The sequence below is a fragment of the Eulemur rufifrons genome, chromosome 2, assembly GCF_041146395.1.
Source record: "Eulemur rufifrons isolate Redbay chromosome 2, OSU_ERuf_1, whole genome shotgun sequence".
NCBI lineage: Eukaryota > Metazoa > Chordata > Mammalia > Primates > Lemuridae > Eulemur > Eulemur rufifrons.
This window is the reverse complement of record NC_090984.1, coordinates 95543697-95569273: the sequence shown is the minus strand read 5'-3', so window position 1 is coordinate 95569273 and position 25577 is coordinate 95543697. Positions and strand designations below refer to the sequence as shown.

The window sequence follows — 25577 nt, the reverse complement described above, 5'->3', positions numbered from 1 at the left end:
CCATAATCATATTTAACCTTTTTTTTTCTAGGAGTCAGAACCTTCTGAATCAAATGAAATTGTATTATCTATAAACCGAAATTGTTCTTTATTACACTAGCTGCTTACCTTCCCACATGCAATTAAATTTCACTCTTGTTGTACCTTGCTAGGGATAAATGAGGCTTATGCGATATTTGTTTTCAGAGAGCTAGAACAGAATCATTGTGATTCCCTTAATAATGCAAGCAAAGAAAAGGCTGTGTATCTCACTGAGATGTCAGAGTATCCTCTGGAAAAAGTAGAAGGAACTCTTCATTGTTCCAAGGAATAAAGCAATATAATATTAAGATAAGAAGTAACATTTTGGAACAAAAATATATGTATTCTGAGAATGTAGATATTTATTTCCAATATCATGTTCCAAATTTCTATTTAAAATATTTCTATCACCTAAATTCTCTGAATCAGATTAAAACTTTCTCTCTCTCTCTCTCTCTCTCTCTCACACACACACACACACAAATACACAACACACATATACAAAAAATACATCCCCTTCATTTCTCTCAATGGGAATTTGTTAGTATTGATTTCTGTTTCTCCCAACAGAAAACCAAGTGAAATCTGCTATATCATTGCCTGTGTCTTTTCAGATGAGGCAGTTCTAGGCAATGACACCATTTAGACTGATAAATTCAATTCCATAAAAAAGAAATTAAAAACTTAAAAAAACACCGTAAATTCCAAACTACAGGGACTTTAACAGTAACCAATTCTGCTATCTCGGCCTTAATAGGGACACTTCCATCAACAATTGTCTGGACTATTGCATACTACTTCTGGTCACTCTCCACTCTACCAAAATAAAACCTATTCTCTATTCATTTGTTCTTTAAGTTGCTCCTTCCACAGACACTTAAATATACACTCTGCTGAACTCTGGGGTATAAGAATAATTGAAGCATATTCCCTTCCCTATGCGTGCTCACAGTCAAGACATGTATACACAAATAACTATAGCCATGCCATATACTATAATTGCTATTTATTAATAAATGTGCTATGGGAGCAGAAAGGAAGAAGCCCCAAATTGGCATGCAAAAATCAGATCAGTGTCACAATCGTGCCAGAAATAACTTCCTAAAAAGTCACTCTTATCTTTTAATACTTCCTATGAGACTAGCAGACCACAGGATAAATTCCAAACTTCTTAGGGTCGCATAAGAAACCTTTAAACATTGGTCCTTCACTTCATTCTCACTCATATATCAGACTGCAAGACTCAGATCCTGGCCTTCCTGGCGAAATTACTTTGCCTCCCAGGGCCTTAGTTTCCTCATCTGTAAAACAAGGATGATTCTAATATCTACTTCATAGTATTGCAGTGACTCAGGTTAAAGGACTTGGGTAGTGCCTGGCACATAGTGCTCAAAGTTAGCAATTACCATTATCAATTCATTCAGCAAATATCACTTGCTGCGTCTCACATTACCGCTCTCCAGCCACATGGTGTACGTATGTAAGTAGGTTACACAAGTGCCATCCTGCCTCCCTGAATTCCTTCCACAAAGCCTTCTTCAGAGTCAAGTCTCTTCCTTTCCAATGTTCTCATCACACTTTGTACACATCTGTTCGATAATCTTATCAACATATTATTATGGCTTCCAAGTTTGTTTCTTCCAGTAGAGCAAGTAAATTCCTGCCGGGTACGTATGTGTGCGCGCCACGTATGTGGATTGGAGGTGAGGGGAGATATTCAACGCCGGAGATTGAAACCTCTCACCATCATCAGCAAGAAAAGAAAAATCCTCGTGCCAGATGTTCGACCGAAAACTGTGAAGTAACAGTAATAGCTAAGATTTAATGAGCCCTTACGTGCCAGACACTGTTTCAAGCGCTTCGGGTGTTTTATCTCGTTTTACAAATAAAGATACTGAGGCACTGAATTGAGAAACTTGCACAAAGTCCAACAGCTGACAAATGGTGGGGCCTGCCTTCCAACCCAGGGATTGGACTCCAGATTCAACGCTCTACAACACCATCGGAAGCGGGACAGCCCCTCTTCTTCCCCTAATGACAGGCTCCCCTGCCTAGACCCCAAACTGCCCAAAGTAGGAAAAGGCTGAGGGTGGGCATTAAGAGGGGAAAACATCACCCAGAGTCCCCTAAAAACAGATTTTTCCAACAAAGGCCATCTTCCAAGCACACCCCCAAAAGAAAGCTAAAAGCTCCCGGATCCGCGGAGCGGTTCCAGTGAGGATCCCTGCCGGCTTAGGGGGGCGTGCCCAGCACCCACGAGAGACTTTCCGCTCCCCCAATATCGATACCTACGGCCCCAGGAAAGGAACAGGAAACAATGAACGCACCCCACTTCCCCACAACATCTCCCGACACGAAACTTTCCAGTACCAGATATGCAGCACCCAACTTTCAAAGTTTCCCCCACACTTTACCCAGTTCCCCGCGGAAAGCGCCTCAGAACAACCGCAGCGCTGGTTGGGTCGTCGCCCTTGCTGTTCTGTCCAATCAGAGGCAGATAGAGGCCCAGGTTGGCTCCGCTGCTTACTGGGAATTGTAGTTAACACTCTATATTATAATTTTATGATTATAATGGAAACTGAATCAGTTCCTCAATATAATGATTATGAAAATCCAGTGGAGGAACATCACCAAGGATAGTGTGAAGAAAGGGAAAACCTTGCTTGGAATTTTTTCTTTTCTGTCTTGCATCACTACATTTTAAAATTTTTTAATGGAGAACAGCATGTTGGGTTTTTTGAGGAATGGATGACAATCCACTCATCATAGAAGAGTTTTTGGAAGAGAGATTTTTGTTTAATTTGCTCTTTTCACCACCCTTTGGTGGTAGTTTGAGAAATGTTGAATGAAACTACTCAACTTGAAACACACATATTGAGGAAACCTGAGAGTCTGTAGTTGTAGAACACGAGGGAAAACAAACAGGTTTGGTGTAAAAGTGGCTGTGATGAGAAAACCTAGTAAACTGTTACTTTAAGATTCGGTTTCAGATTACATTTGCGAAAAGCCTTTGCTCATTCTTTGCTCTCATATCCCTTGTGCATACTTCTATCTTTTAATTTAACCCACTGTATCCTAATTATTGGTCAGCACCCCTCACTTGAGGAGAGAAACTGCCATGTTATTCAACTTCTAAAATAGGGCCTAGCACACTGTTCTACTAACAGTTCTCGGGGAAAGAGCAAATAGATGAATGGAGAGAAGCAGAAGAATATGGGAATTCAGACAGTAGAGTTCTGGGATTATAAGAGAGCCCAAGCAGATAGAATAATAATGGGGGAGGGCCCAGGTCTCTTAGCTCCTGGTATCCGTGGCGCCTGGCAAAGCACTGTCACTGGTTGGCGCTCAGTAAATACTGACTTCAAATGCTAGGGAAAAAAGAGAGCAAAAGGAAAAAAGGGGGGGAGGGGGCATAGTTATTCCTGCCACCTGCTCGCCCGAATCAAGAACCGAAGGTGCTGAGCGGAGAGACTGTCATGACTGTGAGAGACAGTCCGCAGCCAGGCAGCTAAATTACTCTTTCGGAGCTTTCCCTAGTCTGGCGAGGTGGTGTCACGTGACTCAAACAAATATGGCACTTTATTTTCATCTTCCCACCGTTGAGCCAATAGGAGTGGCGCTCTCTGTCGTCACCACTACCCTACCACCACCACTGTCTGGAGTGAGATCTATCACGTGACTCGGCTCAAACATGGCTGCGCTGGAAGCTCTATTGCTTTGGACGCCGGGAGCAGGTGAGTGTAAGGCACCCTAGAGAAGGCGCTGGCGCTGTCCACGACCCCTGTAGGGAGCGTCCCTGCGCCCCACCCCCAGTGCTCTCCAGTTCTGACACAGATTCGTTTCCTGATCCTCAGTCCTCTGCTTTAACAGAGGACTTAAACTAGGGAGGTTCCTGCTGAATTTCTCATCCTTGAGAAGGCGACCACCTGGGGATTTGAATGAAGTAGGACTGGACATAAAGTTCAGAAGGGAATACGGAAGTGGAGTTATGGGTCTGCGCCCCGGGCTAATATGCCGATTTATATTAAATATAGGATCTGCGTAGAGAGACGGGATCCACCCCTTGGAGAAAGTGGCAGTTCTCAGAAAAAGACAGTAACGTGTCGAACTAAATTTAAAACTATAATTAGGAAAGTAAGTCCCGCCTATCCCAGCTGGGCCAGTTGTTGCTGGTTTGTCTAAATAGAGTTTCTTCCGTTTCTTCTCACTCTCGTATGTGTTGTTTCTAGGAGTTACTCCACGAATGAAAAAAGTGAGAATGTATTCGGCGTAACTCATCTCATTTTATATCCCTGCACTTTGTGCTGGGAAAATGAATCATCCATTTGGAAAAGAGGAAGATGCTTCCCAGAAGCAGCTTTTCGGATTTTTCTGTGAATGCCTCCGGAGGGGAGAATGGGAGCTGGCACAGGCATGTGTACCTCAGCTGCACGAGGCACAAGGGGATATCCCAAAGAGGGTGGAAGACATACTTCAGGCACTGGTGACGTGTCCAGATCTGCTGAGGTAAGGGACCCAGGCAGTCACAGGGCGGAAGACACAAGGTTCAATATTCGGGCTCTGGTCACTATGCCTCACTCTACTACCCTCTGAAGAATTAGCAGAGGCAGAGTGTATTTTGCATGCTTGGAAAATTTACCTGTATAATATATACTCATTACTTAATCAATATTGGCTTTAGATTATCGTCTGCAACTGGAATTAAGCCTGGCAACCAAAGTACACCTGAAACCACCAATTTTTGTTTATCATCATTAATGCAGATGGTGGAACTGCATTGAAATGTATTTTCTTTTTCCCTAATAAAGTAAACCTGCTCTCTTCTTGCTTATGAGATTGAAGATATTGTAGCTAAAACAAAGGACTGAAAGTTAATTCACTTAAAACTTTGTATTTTGAAATAATTATAGCTGCACACAGAAGTTGCAAAAATAAGAGTCCAGTGTATCCTTCTCCCAGCTTCCCCCAATTGTGACATCTCATATAGCTGTAGTACAATATCAAAATCAGGAAATTGATGTTGGTACATTACTGTTAACAACATTATATACCTTGTTTGATTTGTACCATTTTTTAATCTGCATTTTTTTCGTTTGTAGTTCTGTGCAATTTTATCCATATATAGATTCATGTAATCCCACCATAATAATGATGCAGAACTGTTCCATCACCACAAAAGAGCTCCCTCACACCTTGGTGCTACTTCTTTGTATTTACACTATGACCTCTCCTTGTCCCCTGACAGCGACAGTTGTTTTAATGAAGTTCTTCATGAGAGTGCTATTAACAACTAGTGGTATAGGAGTCAAATATATTGTTTTAGTCTTTTCCTGGCTTTTCCTTACTTTGACTGTTATGTTATACTATTTAAGTATTGTATTAGCACATATAGAATGGAGAAACTTAAGTGATTGTTTCCTTCCTTTATTTTTTTCCCTTAAATTTGAGTTCTAGCCAGTTAATGTCTAAATTCCTAACTTCAAAGAAAGGCTTATGAATTCCCATAACCCTATTTATAGCATACAGTTAAAAATAAATTTTTATGAAGTTCCTTTTTTTCTTTAAGGTGATTTGACTCAGTTTCCATGTTCAAGATTATACTTTAGATAGCATTAACTATTGTGGTTTTTTTCTGTATTATTATTTTGTTTAAAAATAAGACTAGACAGGGAAGTGGAGGTGGGATTGAGATTATTTTTTATGAAAGCTGCTAGCTCTGTTCTGGTTCTAGTGTTTTATTGAACTGTTGTATACATTTGAAAATATCTCATTAAGAAAATGTCTTGCCTGTTCAAGTTTAAAACAGAATGAGCAGTGAAATCTAAATATTGGATCACAAAATAGGAAAGATCAGTAGAAACTCTTTTTTACAAAGTCTTTCTTTTCATCTTTTTCAGATGTGGGCAGGACATCAACCCTCAAAGATTAGCCTGGGTATGGCTTCTTGTATTGGAAAAATGGTTAGCCCGAGAAAAGGTAAGTAGGTTTACATTTAAATTTCTCCCTGAGGCCAGGACTGAGAAAAACTGGAAGTAGTTGTGGGGTTTCCCTTCTGTCTGTTACTTCCTTTATTATGAAGTTTGTCATACTCTTTTTCAGTATTGACAGTGAGAATGGCTTAAATTTTTATTGCTGTCTCTTTACGTCAATTCATTCATTAATTCACTAACATACGTTGGCATGTAATACTATTTGAGGTGATGCCATTTTGTTAAATATGAGTCATGTGCCTGAAGAGAACTTTGGGTTATTCAGTGAAAGTGACAAGATAGCAAATAAAATGTAAACCCGTAACATTTGGATATACTCAACACTCAAATAATAGAGAGTAAGCTGAGCTGAAACTTAGTTTTTCTTCCAAAAATCTTATTTTAACTAGTCCAATACAGTGAAATCCTATAAATTCAAGCCCCATGAATTCACATGAATTGAATTAAAAGTTACCAAATATAAAAACATAACAAGCAAACTAATAGTGAAAGAAAACTATTAAGGGAGTACTTTTTTTAAAGGAAAATTTCCATTTAAAGTCCTTCTAGAAAGTATGTGTTAATTATCAGAAATTGATGTCCACTAAAGGAATTTCTCTGAGGCAATTTCATATTGAACCTCAGACTTTAAGATTTACGTGAGGAACCTGTGACTCACAAGAGAAATGACTGGCCCAAGGACACACGGTAAAGTTAGTTGGCAGAACTGAAACCAAGATCTTTTGACTCCTAGTCCTGTGCTTTTTCCACCACAACGTTATTTTTTACCCCATAGTTACTTAAAAGTAAAAAACCAAAAATTCTATTTTTTTAAATGTCTATCATTTATATTAATTTTTCTTATTTTTTTTTTGTTCCACTAGGTCATCAGAATTAATTTTGTCTTTAGTTCCATTTTTGCATGATATTTATCTTTCTTTCCATAGCTGTCAAAAAGTAACAGAAATTTCTTATCTAAATGTATCTCTCATCCAGGCTTTAGCCAATTACCTAGCAATGAAAAATGACAAAAAGACTAGCAGGAGGGGGAAGAAAGAGAAGCAAGGTTGAAAAATAAGGAAACCCAGGATAATTAAGAGTTGGCTATGGTTTCAGATTCAAAAGAAAAAACCTGAGCTAAAATAGTGTTAATAATACCATAGTTAAAATAGTATCTTCGAAGAGAAAAAGAAAAGAACTCTTGTTACTGATTAAGGATCTCTCTAGTATAAACATGGAATTTGTCAAACCCAGCGAACTTTCCCCTCAGCTTACTTCATGCCTGTTGGTCGTTTATTTTCTAGACAGTTACTCAACCATGTCAGGTGGTAGATTTCACTTCCCTGGCTCTTTAGCACAGACTAAGAGTTGTTCTTGTTTTTCCCAGCTTCACAGACCATTTGGTCTTTAAAGCTCCAGTGACTTATTTAAAAAGCTGTGGGAATATTTTAGTTCCTCAGAGAATTTTAAAACTTTAAATAAGGACCAAGACTTCAAATGCACTCTTGGAGTAGTTTTACAAAGTCAGTCATTATCCTGGAGATGCATTCATTTTCTAGGGATTTGCTGGCTGCCTTTCCTTTTCCATCCTTTCATCTTCTGCTAAAAGCTTCCTTTTTAACTCTTTGGTGAAAACAGTGATTCTATTTCCTTCATTCACTTCATTCACTTTTTCCTTTTGCCTCTTTATCTTGCAGTGATTTATCACTACATGTATAAGTATGTGTACAAAGATTTACATGTTCTTTTTTTTTTTTTTTTTTTTTTTTTTTTTTGAGACAGAGTCTCACTTTGTTGCCCAGGCTAGAGTGAGTGCCGTGGCGTCAGCCTAGCTCACAGCAACCTCAAACTCCTGGGCTCAAGCGATCCTCCTGCCTCAGCCTCCCGAGTAGCTGGGACTACAGGCATGCGCCACTATGCCCGGCTAATTTTTCTATATATATATTTTTAGTTGTCCATATAATTTCTTTCTATTTTTAGTAGAGACGGGGTCTCGCTCTTGCTCAGGCTGGTCTCGAACTCCTGACCTTGAGCAATCCACCCGCCTCGGCCTCCCAGAGTGCTAGGATTACAGGCGTGAGCCACCGCGCCCGGCCTACATGTTCATTTTTATGCTGCTTCTATTGGAGGGAAACTGGAAACAACTCCCGTGTCCACAATACAGGACTGGTTAATAAATGGAAGTATATCTATATGTAAAATACTATGCCACTATTCAAAATCATGTAGTAAATGAATTTTCAGTGAGATGAAAGGATGCTCATGCTCTGCTCTGTAGGAAGAAAAGCAGTTTAGAAAAAAAGTACACTTGATACATGTGCATAAAGATGTGTATAGAAAATGGTCTGAATGCCCTTAGTATTAACAATAGTTCTCCTGGAGTAAGAAGATGTGATGTGAGATAAATATATATATACATATATGTGTATATGTATATATATATATATATTAAATATATATTTTTTTAGTTTGCTCATTTGTATATCCTAATTTTTCTGCATTGGACATGCCTTACCTTTATAGTAAGAAAACCTGTGCTTACTGAAAGACAAATCTCACATGTTCTCACTCATATATGGGAGCTAAATATTAAAAACAATTGATCTCATGGAGACGGAGTAACCAGAGTCTGGGAGGGGTAGCGGGGACAAGGGGATAAAAAGGGGATGGTTAATGGGTGCAAAATATAGTTAGATAGTTAGACAGAATGAATAATATTTGATAGCGCAACAAAATGTCTCATATAATAAATAATAAGTTAGGGTATACTTTAAAATAACTAGAAGAGTAGAATTGGAATGTTCCTAACACAAAGAAATGATAAATGTCTGAGGTGATGGATACCCCAATTACCCTGATTTGATTAATTCACATTGTATGCCTGTATCAAAACATCACATGTACCCTATGAAGATATACAGTTATTATGTACCCATAATAATTAAAATTTTTTAATTTTTAAAAATTAATTTATTTAAAAAAAAGAAAAATCTATGATTAGAAAAATTGAGCAAATTCTTGCCTGTTTTAAGAATGTTAGTTATTTGTAACCCTGCATATGCCTACAGTAATTTCACTGGTAAAATAAGTATAAGCTAATCAGTCTTTGGGATTCTAGATGAAGTCATAAAGTCTTAACCAGCTTGCTGTCTTAGACATCTATTCTTTCTTCTTAGTCCTCAATAGAAACACTGATTTTCAGCTTTCCAACATGAATTTTCTCCACCAACTTCCAATCATAGACATACAAGCATTCACATGGCATTGGTGCACGTATTAGGGAAGGGCACGGCAAGAAGAAATGAGATTTTGGGCCAAGAGTTATTAACTCATATTTAGCCTCTGATGTGATGAATGGAGGTGGTATGATCCTCTGTTCTAAACCCTCCTCTCTCGCTCGCTCACTCTCTCACACACACACAGACACACAAAATCCTGCAGTTGCTTCTTGTTTTCCAATAAAACTCATCCTTGGGAAGCTTTAACCAGAGGCCTGATTTACAAATGTCGCTAAAGTAGTATTTGTCAGGATTAGTCCCAGACTCTAATCTTATTTTTATTTGTCTGGAGAAAGGGAGACTCTAATTTGAGTTTTAGGGACCAGATGAAGGGAAGTTATTGTGAAACAAGCAGGTGCAGGAAGAGTCAGAGGCTTTTTATTTATACATTAGACCTCTCTGATGGCACGTCTCATTAACAAACATTGGGATCACGTTTTCCTTTTTGTTTGAAATAATTAGAAAATGCTTCCTAACCATTTCACCTCTTGTAAAGATTCTTTTTGGAAATGTGTAACTATGTACCACAGATTTGTTTGATTTGGAAATTAAATGAGATAAAAAATAAAATACAGCACACAGTACCTTGTATATAATAGGTGTTTACCATACATTAGATCCCTACCCCTTTATTTTGCTTCTCCCACTGATAAGCAAAGGCTAGTGAGTATCAAAAACAAGGGTGTGGACCAAAAGAGGATCACGTGGGCCATACTCTCCCAGGCTTACCCATAACTGGGTGTTTTGGACACAGCAAGGAAGATTCTTGAGGAAAGAACTCCAGTGACAAAAAAAAAAGGGTCACAGGAAATGAACAAACTTTGGAGTTTGAAGCTCATCAGTATGGGCTTTAAGTATTAGTTTTTCAGAGGGGTGTATGTCCAAGTTTAGCTGTTTTTGTTTATAAAGAGAAGTATCTGAAAACATCCAGGGATTTAGTGGTTAAAAGTACATTATCTTAGAGAAATAGCAGAAATAAGACTAATGGGAGAGAAATATTTACTTATAATTTTTTTTAAAGCATATTCCTAATCTCTATCATTCCTTCTTATGATTCTTTTAGAAGTTACTCCCAGCTGTTTCCCGAAGAAAGCTTGAGTTAATTTTATTGTCAGAAGACCTCCCTGGTGACATTCCAGAGAACATTCTCAAGGTGAGAGAGGGCCTTGGGGCCATCTGCCCAGGGTTGCAGTTAACTCAACAAGCTCAGCTTCCAGGGACCCCGCAGAGACAGACAGGTCTCCAAGATGCTGGCTATACTTAGTTCTCAGGCAAGGGAAGGTAGAGGCTCCTCTGAGGAGAGTTTAGAGTTAAAGTAAACATCTGATTTTAGAGTTCTTGAGGTGGGTTGTCCAGAAGTACTCAGTAAAGCTGGGGATTAAAGATTTTTCTCATTTCAGGTAGAAGGAATATATAACTTAGATTTAAACTAAGTTGTTTGAGTATTTTACCAGTAGATGGTAGGGAATATAAAGGGAAAAAGGAAATAATATGTGTTAAATATCTTTTCTATAACAGGTGCACTCAATGTGTTAGAGTTAATCCTCACAATAACCTTCTGGGGGCAAATTCAAACTAATTCTTAACTATATGTATATTGCATGTATCAGTTACTACTGAAGTGCTTAAGGTATGCTCTGAGGCTCAATACTTATTTTCTTAATGACCCTGCCACCAGTTAACTAAAGATATGGTTACAGTAGGATTTTAGTCACTTGTATTAGTTCATGGACTCATGGTCTTGTGATCCATCTCTGAGAAAGTTAATGAAGAGGCATCCCTGAGCACCATCTCTAGTCATGGTGTTTAGGGGTGGGAAATAACCTACTTCCCCACCCACTTTCCTCCCTTCACCCTCACTCCGCAAACAGAGGATAGGCTATAGAGGTTCTTGCTTTTAAGGGCTTAGGGAGGAAAGACTAAAACACACATAATACAATTACATTCTAAACCATATGATACTAACTTTAAGTACATTTAAGTTGTGTGGGTTGGAAGTACTGGGTAAGGTTTCCTGAAAGGATATTGAATAGACTATACCTTAAAGCATGGCTAAGATTTAGATCAGGGGCTAAAAACTGATGTGTAATGTTGGTTTTTTCCTTTTTTTTTCTTTTTTTTGAGACAGTCTTGCTCTGTCACCCTGGATAGAGTGCAGTGGTGTCATCATAACTCACTGCAACCTCAAACTCCTGGGCTCAGGTGATCTTGCCTCAGCCACCTGAGTAGCTGAGACTACAGGCGCATGCCATCATGCCTGGCTAATTTTTTTCTATATTTAGTAGAGACAGGGTCTTGCTCTTCCTCAGGCTGATCTTGAACTCCTGGCCTCAAGCAATTCTCCCACCTCGGCCTCCCAGAGTGCTAGGATTATAGGCATGAGCTACTATACCCGGCCCTAATGTGTAATGTTGTTTTGTTTGTTTGTTTGTTTCTTTTTTGAGACAAAGTCTCACTCTGTTGCCCAGGCTAGAGTGCCGTGGCATCAGCCTAGCTCATAGCAACCTCAAACTCCTGGGCTCAAGTGATCCTCCTGCCTCAGCCTCCCGAATAGCTGGGACTACAGGCACGTGCCACCATGCCCGGCTGATTTTTTCTGTATATATTTTTAGTTGTCCATATAATTTCTTTCTATTTTTAGTAGAGATGAGGTCTCACTCTTGGTCAGGCTGGTCTCGAACTCCTGAGCTCAAACGATCCACCCGCCTCACCCTCCCAGAGTGCTAGAATTATAGGCGTGAGCCACCACACCTGGCCGTAATGTTCTTTTAAAAATTGAATTTTAATGCCTTTAGGAGGGCATAATGTCTTACCTAGCTGGTCTATGAGTTTGCAGTCCTTGATTTAGATCACCAGTACACATTTTAGAGGCAGTGGGGTAGTACTAGCTTGATCAGGGAGACACTGAGCAATTGAGTTAATCTTCCTTAGCCTAAATCTCCTTATTTGTAAAATGTGTCTTGCTCTTAAGGTTGTTGTAAGGATTCATTTGATTTTTCTGTGTAAAGAGCCTAGAACAGTGTCTGGCATATAATAACTGCTACAGAAGTGTTTGCTACTTCTATTTTATATATGTATAGGCTGAAAAAGAAGAAAGCATCAAAGCATACAAATGGTAACATTCTGCACATGCCCAGCACCTGTCCCTCTCTTTATCCTCTATTTAGGAGCTGTATGAGACCTTAGCACAAGGCACAGTTGGCCCTGTGCCTGACGGAAATCAGAGGAGGGAGAGCTGGACTCCACGACTCAGCTCTGAAGCTATCTCTGTGCTCTGGGATTTTCTGAGGCAGACTCCCCAGCCAGCGCAGGCTCTGCTGGAGCTCCTGCTTGGGGAGTATGACAGCGCTGGTCTCTGTCACCAGCCTCTGCAGAATGCATTGGTGGATCTGATTCGAAAGGCACTGCAAACTTTGCAGGGCCCTGACTCAGGGCCCCCTGGGGTAGTCAATGCCATCTATGGAGCCCTGCGGACCTTGCGTTGCCCTGCTGAGCCACTTGGAATTGAGTTGCGTCTCCTGTGTGAGGAACTCCTAGAGGCCTGCAGGACTGAGGGAAGTCCCCTGCAGGAGGAGCAGGTGCTCGGCTGCCTGCTGCACAAGGCCGGGCGGGGCCTGGTGTCCCTGTATGGCCATACCTATGCAGAGAAGGTCACAGAAAAGCTACCGAGGGCCACAACCTCGGGAAAAGGTATGTTCCTTTTGCTGCTTTTCCTTGTGTTTTGTTAAATCCAATATGCCCAGCCTCTCTGAAGTCCTCTAGACTGGTGCCTTCCATGTTGCTCAGGACATCTAACAGGAGAGGCTAAGCAAAAATGGGTAAGATGTTCTTTGGTAAAAGTACAGATTCTCTAGTGTAAGACAGAAATAATTGGGGCAAAAAATAAAATAATAGCAATAGCAGGAAAGAGCTTTTCAGAAGCAACTGAGAGAAATAAATGCTCTTTAAGATAAACTACGGAAAACCTGGCTTAAGAGTGTCAACTCTCATATCAGTTGGTTTTTCAAATGGGCTCTATCTTAGAAAAGAAGAGGTCTTGGTTTCCCAATAACCCTGTCTGGCTTGATGTTCAGTCTCACCAGATCATCTAGATCCTGAGCGGGCAACGCTAGCCCTCTTCTCCAATCCTGACCCAGCCCAGGCTTGGAAAGTGGCCTATTTCTACTGCCTGAGCAACAGCAAGCACTTCCTTGAGCAGGTCCTGGTAAGTGAAGCTTAATTATTCTCCATCACAGAAGGACCCAGGGATTCTCCCCAGGCTTTTTCATTCCTTGTTTCTCTCCCACTCATTTATCCAACACAAAGCAGTCTAATTAGTGGCGATTCATTTGGTTCTGTCCATCACACAGTCCCAGAGGAAAGGAGGCTCTGAGAATCAGTACCATTCATACTTATAGTTGCAGTCATTTTATGTTGGTCTTTTGGCAGAAACTAAAATGCTGGGTTTGTGTACTTTCTGGAGGGTATGAGAAAGAAAAAACAGTGGCAGCAATAAATTGCCTAGCTGACAAGGGAATTTAATTACTCTAAACTTTTCCTTCCAGATTGCAACTGAGCTTCAGCTTAATTCCACAGATATTTATCAATCTCCTCCTGTGTGCCAAGTACTGTGCTAGGAGCTGGGGTTACAAGATAATTCAGTCCCTGCCTTCAAAAAACTTGCAGTCTAGTGTTTTTATAAACACCTGGCTAATTTTTCTATATTTTACAGAGATGGGGTTAGCCCAGGCTAACTTCTTTTCTTAATAAGCAGTATGCTAGAACGCATTCTTTCTAGTCCACAAAGCTACTATAGCAGCTTTTTTTGGCTTACAGGTAACAGCACTAACACTGTTGAAAGAGGAAGACTTCCCAAGTCTCAGCTGCCTGCTAGACAGAGAATTCAGGCCTCTTAGTCGCCTGCTTGTGCTCCTGGGCTGGACACATTGCCAGAGCCTAGAGTCAGCCAAGAAGCTGCTCCAGACACTGCACAGGACCCAGGTAATCTCACTCTGCTCCCCAGACTGCTCTAGAAGTGACTGCCATGAGGCTTTGGGCTTATGCAGAATGCAGGGTCCTGAAGTTGATTACAATTTCTGACCTCAGGTGCCTGAGTTAGCATCTCTTTCTTCTCCCATATCAATGTAGGACCAAGGCTGTGACAAGCTCCTCAGGGATGCCTGTGATGGGTTGTGGGCTCACCTGGAGGTCCTGGAGTGGTGTGTTCAGCAGAGCAGGTATGGCCCTGTGCAGTCAGCCCCCTTCCCACCATTGGGCACACTTGACCCTGTGTTCCATGTGTGTGGCCATTTCAAGATGTCTTCCATATAAATATTTTGGGTTGAAATGTTGACCTGCCACTAATAACTGTTCCAACTATTAAAAAGGAAGGAAACATAAGTAATGATTATCTTCACCATGGCCATCAGGTCATAACTAGAGGGTAGTTTTAGGATGACGATAATAAAAAGAACAATAGCTCTCATTTCCTGAGCACTTACTATATGCCAGGCACTACTCTAAACTCTTTATGTGGATAATTTCACCTAAGCTTAATAATCTTATGAGGTAGATACCAATATTATCTTCATTTTAAAGGTGGGCCAACTGAAGTCCAGAGATGGTAATTAACTTACCCAAAGTCACACACAGCTAGTAAATGTCATCCACATTCTTAGTTATATGTTATCCTGTACCACATTTTTATTCAAGAAATGTTTATTGAACTGTGTGTGTGTGAGGCCCTGCATTTCCCTTGTAACTTAGCCTAGATCTGGATTCCTATCTTGTTCCTCATCCACCTCACCAGCACTTCCTGAAGTAGAGTGGGCAGAGGAGGAAATAGCAAGGGCCCTTACTCCAAGTACAGCCAGGGAAGCTTGTGTCGCTTTGAAGCTAGAAAGAGTGTAGAAGTTAGGAAATTCAATCTACCCTTTCTAGATGCTACTGACCAGAAAGGCCCTTTCTAGGTCCTCTCTAGACTAGTAGAGCTGATTAGATGCATGTACATCCCTAAGAGTAAATAAATGTCATTCTCTATCCCAGAACAACTAAAATTCAGAGTTTAGAGAAGTGAAACCTGTGGTGTTGTGGGCAGGAGAGGAAGAACAAGAGGGAATGGAGATTGGTCTTTCATTGAGGCAGGTATATAAACTGCCTCCCTTTCATCCTCTCAACTTTCCCTTTCAGCAACCCCATACCAAAGAGAGATCTCTTGTGTCATTTACATGGTGGAGACAGCCACTCAGTACTCTATACTCTCCATCACCTTACAAACCTTCCAGCCCTCAGGGAGGAAGATGTTCTCAAGCTCTTACAGAAGGTGCCAGCCAAGGACCTCCAGCAAGAACATGGTGAGTTGGTAATGGAATAACTTGACCAGGATTCCCTCCTAGGACAATCTTGCACATACTTATTCCAGCATAAGATTTATCTAGAGGTTATTTCTGAGATTTATCAAGAGGGTGGTCCAGCAGTTGTCCTCTAAATTAGCACCATTTGTCCTAATCAGATCATGGGATATAGGGAGGGGCGTTCCTCCCCTTTTCTGGTGAGCTGTAGGAAATCCCAAGAGCACAGTCCTTGTAGAACCATCTCAGGAACCACTAGTAAACCCTCATTCCAATGAAAATTAGGAACTGCCCTCTGAATACACAGCATTGTCACTGTCAGTTTTTATACAAATTCTTCATGAGGCACTTCATGCTTCCTGAATTTTCTCAGAACATATTTTGTGCCTTCCTTCCCTCCTATATCTGCTTCATATGCCGTGGAACAGATCAAGAGGTTTAGAAGAAAGATTTGCTTGAAACAATAACAAAGCCTTGTTTTAGCCTTAGATCTTTGCTTAAATTCAAGACTCCATTAGGAAGCTCTTTCTTTTGTTTTTAATCTCATTTTTACTTGACAAATAATAACTGAATATTTATGGGATACAATGTGATATTTTGATACACGTATACATTATGGAAGAAGCTCTTTCTTTTTACTCTCAAAAATCATATCATTGTATATTCACAACCTGCCACACAGGCCAGGGACACTTGCCTTTGAGAAACACAAATTTGCTCATATGGCAGTAGAGATTTCCCAGCCTAGTTGTGGCTTTACTGATTTTTCAAAAGGACCTACTATTACTAATAGTACTAATACTAATTGGAAAACCAATGTTATTATTTCATATTTTTTCCTGGAAAGATAGGCAGCTTGTTTAGCAGATTTCCTGAAAGAACTAGAACTCTGGCTTCTCCATACAAGTATAAAAGCCTTTCAGAGAAGCACAGTATTTTAAATCTATTAATAATCCCAGCAACCGACTGGGACACACTTGGAACTTGAACTTGGAAAAGGCAAAAGAGGGGCAATGATAGGGTCAGGACTAGGGTGAGGCAAGAGAGGCATTCAGGGAGGCACTAACTCTCAGGTGCTTGCAAGTCCTGGCCCTGGGCAATAATGCCACATAGGGGTCATGGGCTATGTAGAAGGGAGGTCAGTGGGGAAAAGGAAATGGAGGGGACTGGAAGTTGATACTGACTAGAGGGAAAGATCTGGAAGGGACACAGATCAGACTGACAGAAAGAAGAGAGGGTAAGAACCTGCAAGCATGGGACTGGCATGGTAGCTCATGTCTGTAATCCTAGCACTCTGGGAAGCCGAGGCGGGAGGATTGCTTGAGGTCAGGAGTTCGAGACCAGCCTGAGCAACTGTCAGACCATGTCTCTACAAAAAATAGAAAAGTTAACCAGGCGTGGTACACACCTGTAGTCCTAGCTACTCAGGAGGCTGAGGCAGGAGGATCACTTGAGCCCAGGAGTTTGAGGTTGCAGTGACCTATGATCATGCCACTGCACTCTCCCCGGGGTGATAGACCAAGACTCTGTCTCCAAAAAAAAAAAAAAAGAACCTATAAGCATGGCATCTCTTTGCTTCAGACATACTTGCAGCCCATGCCTGAAAGAATAAGCTCTCAATTTCTACCTGTTTGTCTCTACAATTCAGATTCAGTTGATGCCCCTGTCCCTGAGCACCTTAGCCGGTGTCAGAACCTGATACTCTACCAGGGCTTCTGTGCCATGAAGTATGCCATCTATGCCCTCTGCGTGAACTCACACCAGCACTCCCAGTGCCATGACTGCAAACACGGCCCCTCTGAAGACCTGGCCTCAGCTGCGGAGCAAGCAGGTGACTCTCTCTCCTCCCCAGGTACAATGTTTCCCCCCCCCGTCCCTGTCATAAGCTGCTAACAACTTATGACAATGAGTGCTTTTTGTGGTTACCCTCTTCCACCAAGATTGGGGAGGGGAGTGGCCTTGATTTTATGGTGTCCAGGAATAATTTCATCCATTTATCAAATAAAAGGGACATGGAGAAAGCAAGTGACTGCCTAAATTGTAATGGACTCTGACCATCTAGTGCAGTGTTTTCCAAACTCTTTTTTCTTTAACTACAATCCACATGCCACTCCAGTTTGCACCTAGTATATAATTTGTGTGTTTGCATATGTGTGTGTGTATACATATGTATAAACTGAAACCAGGTTTTAAGAAATGATACGTACTCTTCCAAATGGAGCACACTCTTGATTATTTTTCTGTTCCATTTCATTTTTTTAAATGCAGCCTTCTAAATCAATTTCATGGGTCACAACCTATGGTATGAAAAATACAAACCTAATGTCCTACCCTCTCTCATTTTTCTTAATAACTTATAATTCCTTAAATTGCCTTCTATGACTAGTTATCACTCTCTCCTAGCTTTAGAATAGACCTTCACCTCTGAGCATGGTCATTTTTTGGCTACTGAGTATTTCTTAAGAGCTCTAGATAGCCTGTGGTCACCTTTAGTGTAAGAATAAGTGAAAATAGAATTGAGAAGTAAGGAATCTGCTTCTGTACTCCCTTCATTCCTGGAACTGAAATATGGAGTACTTGTCGGGAATGAGGAATGATGTAATATTAAAAAGAAACAAAATAATGAGTGTTCAGTAAGCTGTACTTTTAGTTTAAAGTAGCAAATTCTTTGTGCAAGTCATGAGGAGACATGCTGAGTAGTCTCTCTTATTCATCTGACAAAAATATAAATAAATGAGCTAAAGGTGTGAGATGTTTGACTCCGGCAAGTAATGTTTCTGATGTTTGCATTCCCTATCTTTTCTTCTCTTTATCTGGCCTTTTCCCTTATACGTGGTTCTGTAGGTGCTGCAAATCTCTTCTCAACTTACCTGGCCAGGTGTCAACAGTATCTGTGCAGAATTCCCGACTCTTTGTGCCTGGAACTTCTAGAAAACATCTTCTCATTGCTTCTCATCACCTCTGCTGATCTTCACTCAGAGTCTCACTTGCCTGAGGACTATGCTGACGATGATGACATTGAGGGGAAGGGCCCCTTGGGTTTGAGGTCCCCATCAGAGAGCCCTCAGCACATAGCACAACCTGAGCAGAAGTCAGAACGGGCTTCCCTAGGAGTCCGCAGGAACCTTGCTTATACAATGCCCAGCTGTCTGAAGGCAGAGCCAAAAGACAGTTACCCAGGGCCTCATGGGCACAGCTTTTTGGACCTAAAGCACTTTACTAGTGGTATCAGTGCATTCCTGGCTGATGAATTTGCGATAGGAGCCTTCCTCAGGCTTCTCCAAGAGCAACTGGATGAGATCAGCAGCCACAGCTCCCCTGAAAAGCCAAAGCTTCCAGAAGGCCAGAGCTGCTCAGGAAGCAGAGATGGACTGCAGGGCCGCCTGCACCGGTTTTCCAAGATTCTCTCTGAGGCCCAGTGGAGATACAAGGTGGTAACAAGCAACCAGGGCTCAGGTGAGAGGAGGGAGCAGAACTGGTGGGTCCAGAAGGCAGGGAGGGTGAAAAGGCCCAGAGATGTGGAAGAGAGCTAGGAGTGTATGGGAGCCACACCATAACTCAGGGCACATCACCGTAGGAACCAGTGTCACAACACTGGAGTATTGCTCCACGTCTCAGAGCCCAGTGCAAACCTTCCCCTACCTGTTACCCTAAGAAGTGGGTCAAATCAAAGTTGATAACTCTTCTGTATGTCTCACTGGGTTTACTGTTTCAGAAGAGCAACCTTCCCGAAGATACCGACCTACCACCACACGGCACTCCAGTCTCCGCCGAGGTCGTCGGACAAGAAGAAGCCGAGCAGGTAATCTGAAAAGCTCTCTCCCCATACCTTGCTTTCATGCACAAAGCAAATGGTATATTGCCACTTGTCTGATAGTCTTTAAGATAGAGCACATGGGCCGGGCGCAGTGGCTCACGCCTGTAACCCTAGCACTCTGGGAGGCTGAGACGGGCAGATCGTTTGAGACCAGCCTGAGCAAGAGCGAGACCTCGTCTCTACTAAAAATAGAAAGAAATTATCTAGACAACTAAAAATATGTAGAAAAAATTAGCCGGGCATGGTGGTGCATGCCTGTAGTCCCAGCTACTCAGGAGGCTGAGGCAGGAGGATTGCTTGAGCCCAGGAGTTTGAGGTTGCTGGGAGCTAGGCTGATGCCACGGCACTCTAGCCAGGGCAACAGAGTGAGACTCTGTCTCAAAAAAAAAAAAAAAAAGATAAAGCACACGGTCAAAACAATGTGTTATAAGATTATCCTAGTCCAACTCACCCAAAGTAACCCTTGTTAATTGTTTCTTATATATCCTTCTAGAAATTTTCCATGCAATGCAAACATATATAGCCTTTTATATATACACACGTCATACTATATATTGAGAACAAACTTCTTTCAGTTATCATTTTAAAGGCTACTTAGTATTCCATTGTCATATATATACTGTTCATGGACATTTGTTACAGTTTTTTACTACTATATTAATAAATAATGCTACAGTAAACAACCTTATACATGTCTGTGCATACTTGTGTGAGTAGGATAAGCTCCTAGCAGTAGAATTGCTAGGTCAAAGACGTGGATATAAAATATAGACAGATATTACCCAATTGCCTTACAGATGGTGGATCAATTTATATTTCTACCAGCTATACATGATTGTCTATTTGTACATATACTCATCAACAATGAGCAGTATCAAATTTTTGAAAATCTTCAATATAATTAATATAATAATGATGCATCATTGCTTTAATAGTAACTTTTTTAAGTTTGAAATTAAAAGTCTTTGTATATATTTATTGGCCATTTATATTTTTCCATAAACTGCCTAATCATGTCTAAGGTCAATTTTTCTATTGGGTTCTCTTTCTTACTGAATTATAGAAAGCTCTTTAGACATTAAGGAAATTATTTTGTCATTATGTGCTATAATTTTTTCCATATTTTGTCTTTTGACTCTGTGTATAGGTTTTTCTTAGAGGAGTTTAATGCAGGCACATAAAACAGGAGTATCAGATAATCAAATTCCATTATGGCTTTTAAAGGTGCTGATCTTTTAAATAATTAACAAGAAATTCATGAGGGTCTCCTATGTGCTAAACAATACTAGGTATCTTGAGGGAGGTGGATGAGGCATAAACCAGGCTTTTGCCTTCAAAGGATTTATAATTTACCTGCGTAGACAGCATACATGAAAAACTTAAACTGACCTGAGTCCCTGCCTGAAAACAGAAGAAATCTCTTAGAAGGGGACATCATCGTGGCCTATAATACTCAGGGAAACAGATTTATTTCATGTATTAGTAGGTTCTTAAACCAAGCTCAGAAGAATGAGTGGCAACAGAAAGGTGAGTGTACTGCGTAAGGTAGAGGATGCCATGAGAGAAACCTAGAAAAACTAAAAGGCTGAGTTGCTAAGGCCCTTAAGCTAATTAATTGGTTTGTGTTAAAAAGCGAAGTTTGCATCCATTTGACCCATCTAGCCCAAGAGTGAGCAACCCATCATCTCTTTCCTACAGTGGCATGTTCCTTCTAAAGGGCAGCCCAAATGGTGAACGAGGTTGGGGCTGATATGGCCCTCGAATGACCACACTAAGGAATATTGAGCCTCTGCTTGAAAGCCCTAGCACTTCAGGAAAGCTGGTGTTCAGAAGAAGCTTTTCCTTCATGGCTTTGAACATCCTGGTCTTTGGCTAGAAAGGTCTTATAGTTTGGTTCTCCACCTTTTCAAATATGAGGACACCTTTTTCTATGTCAGAAAATATTGTGACCCTCCTTTGTACCCTACTACTTCCTGATCATAATAGTTGGGCTTTTATTTTTTTCAGAATATTGCCAGTGCTTAGGGAGCAGGTGGTGGTCACTGACCCCTAGAAGCAACTTGAAAGCTCTTGGGGCCCTGAGACCCATTGGTTGGGAACCACTGGTATAGGCTACTGCCCAAGTGAGCCTTGGGGCCATATTAAGCCTGCCCTTCTTCGCCTTTGGTGTGTAGGAGCTTGCGTCTTGCTGTACAAGGAGCAGCAGGTGTAGTAGTTACCCATTGTCCTCTCACTCTACCCAGATCTTGGCTTTCAAGCTGACTTCGTATGTCCTACACTGTATGGAGTTGGTTGATTTTCTTTCTTCCTAATACCTCTAGATGGCCGGGACAGAGGTTGTAACCCATCGCTGGAAAGTACAAGTAGTGAGCTGAGCACAAGTACTTCAGGTATGCAGGTCCCAACCAGCTGCCTACTTCGAGCAGCTTTGCCCTGATATAGAGTCGCCGTACACCATGGTGTAAAAACCAGGACTGAGCAATTCATGCTTGTGTTCAGGAAGGTTGGTTCTGCAGATGGCCAAACAGATTTCATCTGGGAAAAGGGAAAGGGCTGTTTCACTTTCACCTGAGTTGCCCATCAACAGAGAAAAATATTAAATAGAAGTGAGTACCCAAGGAAGGTGCTTGGTACCCCTTCTTGTATTCAAAGATGATAGCATAATTTTGCTCTTCATTTGAGGAAAAATCAAGATCCACTTACAGACCTTTTAGAGAAGGGCCTTAAGGAGAGAAGCGTTTTGGTGGAAGGTGGCAGCACTATAGTGTTTCCTCAATTTCTCTTGCTTCTCTGGCACTCTATGTTCTTATGTCCCAACAGAGGGAAGTCTGAGCGCTGCATCGGGGCGAAATGAGCTGGACGGCCGGTTGCAGCCCCAACCTCAAAGTTCACTTATCCCCATGATGTTCTCCCCACCTGAGTCACTGCTGGCATCCTGCATCCTCCGGGGGAACTTTGCAGAAGCCCATCAGGTAAAGGGGGCCTAGGTTGTACTTTGTCGAAGAATGCCAAGTCAGCCCCTAGCTGGCTATGGCCCACTAGGCCTCAGGTAAAGTTAGATGCATGTGCAACCAGGGCCACCCAGGAGCAGTTGGGGGTCCACATCGAGCAGGAGAAGCAAGAGGGAGTTTCCATGTGTCCAGGCCCGTCATCAGCATTGCAAATTTAAAGACATTGAACTGTTTGTGTTCGTAACATAAATGGTGTTTTAACAAATTAAAAGAAGAGATTCAGCCATAATCCCACTACTTCAAAACATTGAAATTTGTGTTTCTTTCCTTATGCTCCTTCTCTAAACACATACATATTTTATCTAGTTAAAAATCATGATGCAGGCTGGGCGCGGTGGCTCACGCCTGTAATCCTAGCACTCTGGGAGGCCGAGGTGGGCGGATCGTTTGAGCTCAGGAGTTCGAGACCAGCCTGAGCAAGAGCGAGACCCCATCTCTACTAAAAATAGAAAGAAATTATATGGACAGCTAAAAATATATATAGAAAAAATTAGCCGGGCATGGTGGCACATGCCTGTAGTCCCAGCTACTCGGGAGGCTGAGACAGGAGGATCGCTTGAGCTCAGGAGTTTGAGGTTGCTGTGAGCTAGGCTAACGCCACGGCACTCACTCTAGCCTGGGCAACAGAGTGAGACTCTGTCTCAAAAAAAAAAAAAAATCATGATGCAGACAATTGTCAATAATAAATAGAATGCCAGTTCAATATACAAGAAGGACAGGGAGCTAGCAAACTAGACTATTTGTGTCGTGTAGGGAAGGTAGCATTAGAGTCATAATCAGAAAGACTCTTAACCTCTCTGAGCTTCGGTATCCTCATCTGAAAATTGAAGTTAAATATAATACCTGCTTTTTCTATCTCAAGGGAATGTTAAGAGAATTATGTAAAAACTGAGAAATACAAAAATCCTCTACTGTTGCTTAAACTTAACAGCATAAAATATTACTCTTCTAATTTTTAAAACTCTCTTGGTATATTTATGAGAGTCCCTTTACACGTAGGTCAGAATTTTTCTTTTGTGTGAGTTCAGTTGTTCAGGAATAAATCTAAGAAAAATCTATATAATAAGATAATCTTTGTTTAATTTCCTCTGATCATTTTAGATCTCATGCTTTAATATCGTAATAATTATGATCCTCAGGTGAGGATAGAACTGTCCCCAGCCTTTCTTATATCCAGACCCAGAGAAAGTGGGCTGGGGGTCCCATGACACTTTACCCCTAAATGTCCTCCACTTCCTGTCCTTTAGCCTTGATCTTTCCTTTTTTTAATAAAAACCTTTTTTAAACCTGGTTACAGAATAAGTTATGTATATTATAAGAAAATACCAAAAAGTATTAACAAGAAAATGAAATTATTTTTAATCCTATTGGATGAAAGAGCCAATATTAAAGATATAGTATATTTTTGGCCAATATTTTTCCAAGATTTGTATGACTTTTATATAGCTGAGATCATTTTCAATCTAGAACTTTGTATCATATCTTTTTTATAATACAAGATAAGCCTATGCCTTGTAACTTTGATTTTAGAGACCTTACAATTGTGTGATCAAGTAGCTGCATTAAACCATTTCCCTGTTGCTCAACATTTAGATTATTTTCAACAGTGTAATAGTTAAAATCAATAGTGCCTTTAGGCATTAAGCCTTTTGAATTGTTTCCTTAAGAAAGTTTCTCATAAAAATTACTGGATCAAAAAATACAATCTTTTATTTATTTATTGAGTGGGTGAGTGAGTGATTGATTGATTGAAACAGAGTCTTGCTCTGTCACCCTGTGTAGAGTGCAGTGGCATCATCACAGCTCACTGCAACCTCAAACTCCTGGGCTCAAGCGATCATCCTGCCTCAGCCTCCCGAGTAGCTGGGACTGCAGGCACACACCACCATGCCCAACTAATTTTCTATTTTTTGTAAAGACGGGGTCTCACTCTTGCTCAAGGTGGTCTCGCTCTTGCTCTTGACCTCCAGTGATCCTCAAGCCTCAGCCTCCCACAGTGCTAGGATTATAGGCAGGAGCCATCGCACCCGGCCATTTTTAAAACTTTATAGATTGCCAAATTGCTTTCCAAAAAAGTTGTGGCAGTTAATGTTACACTATCCCCAAGGATTATTCTTATACATTTTTATTATGATAGATGCAAAATGATATTGTTACTTAAATTCCTGGATTACTGGTAAGGGAAAACATTTCCTCATTTATGTGTTAGTTATATATATTTCCTCTAAAATTGTCCACATCTTTTTTTTTTTTTTTCTTTTTTTTTTTTTGTTGAGACAGAGTCTCACTTTGTTGCCCAGGCTAGAGTGAGTGCCGTGGCGTCAGCTTAGCTCACAGCAACCTCAGACTCCTCGGCTTAAGCGATCCTACTGCCTCAGCCTCCCGAGTAGCTGGGACTACAGGCATGCGCCACTATGCCCGGCTAATTTTTTCTATATAGATTTTTAGTTGTCCATATAATGTCTTTCTATTTTTAGTAGAGACGGGGTCTCGCTCAGGCTGGTCTCGAACTCCTGACCTTGAGCGATCCACCCGCCTCGGCCTCCCAGAGTGCTAGGATTACAGGCGTGAGCCACCGCGCCCGGCTGTCCACATCTTTTGCCTGTTTTCTACTGGGGCTTTGGTGGTTTTATTACTGACTTTTATGAATTTTTATATTTTATCTACTCTTCTATAATAACACCGAGTGTTTCTCTGACCCTGCAAAGCAGACATCTTAGGGCCATAGTCTAGTGGTTGACAAGATCTCCTATCTCTAAACATTTCCCGACTCAGTGGGTCTACTGCGGCTCACACTTTTCCCTCTCCTGTGACAGGTGGTGTTCACGTTCAACCTGAAGTCCTCACCCAGCTCAGGGGAACTGATGTTCATGGAGCGCTATCAGGAGGTGATCCAAGAGCTGGCCCAAGTAGAGCACAAGATTGAAAACCAGAACGCTGATGGGGTTAGCAACACCATTCGAAGAACTGGCAGTGGCCGCTCAACTCTACAGGCCATTGGCAGTGCTGCGGCAGCAGGTCAGACTTCCCTGCTGCCACCATAGGTGGTGAGGTGGCTGGGAGGAGAGGGTAAGAGGGGAGAAACTACCCATATCCTAGCCTCTTCATAAGGGTGAGCAGAAATTCAAAGCAGAACATCTCCCTTGAAAGGC

The 25577-nt window shown here is 41.3% G+C and overlaps 2 protein-coding genes across 3 annotated transcripts in view; one reads left to right on the top strand and one right to left on the bottom strand.

Annotated features, from left to right (window-relative positions):
• Positions 1 to 2467, bottom strand: part of RAD51B (RAD51 paralog B) — a 725590-nt gene extending 723123 nt beyond the window's left edge. For both annotated transcript variants that reach the window (XM_069465070.1, XM_069465069.1), the window contains exon 1: positions 2392 to 2467. The gene's annotated coding sequence lies outside the window, so the exon portion shown is untranslated. The remainder of the gene's footprint in view (positions 1 to 2391) is intronic.
• A 1231-nt stretch (positions 2468 to 3698) lies between these two features.
• ZFYVE26 (zinc finger FYVE-type containing 26) overlaps positions 3699 to 25577 on the top strand; it is a 64494-nt gene continuing 42615 nt past the window's right edge. Inside the window, exons 1-15 of the mRNA XM_069488037.1 lie at positions 3699 to 3755; positions 4251 to 4527; positions 5919 to 5997; positions 10332 to 10421; positions 12436 to 12958; positions 13342 to 13472; positions 14084 to 14248; positions 14396 to 14484; positions 15437 to 15600; positions 17246 to 17449; positions 18442 to 19053; positions 19313 to 19399; positions 21736 to 21804; positions 22235 to 22386; positions 25242 to 25443. Coding sequence (XP_069344138.1) covers positions 4334 to 4527; positions 5919 to 5997; positions 10332 to 10421; positions 12436 to 12958; positions 13342 to 13472; positions 14084 to 14248; positions 14396 to 14484; positions 15437 to 15600; positions 17246 to 17449; positions 18442 to 19053; positions 19313 to 19399; positions 21736 to 21804; positions 22235 to 22386; positions 25242 to 25443 — 2761 coding nt within the window. The 5' untranslated portion in view covers positions 3699 to 3755; positions 4251 to 4333. The remainder of the gene's footprint in view (positions 3756 to 4250; positions 4528 to 5918; positions 5998 to 10331; positions 10422 to 12435; positions 12959 to 13341; positions 13473 to 14083; positions 14249 to 14395; positions 14485 to 15436; positions 15601 to 17245; positions 17450 to 18441; positions 19054 to 19312; positions 19400 to 21735; positions 21805 to 22234; positions 22387 to 25241; positions 25444 to 25577) is intronic.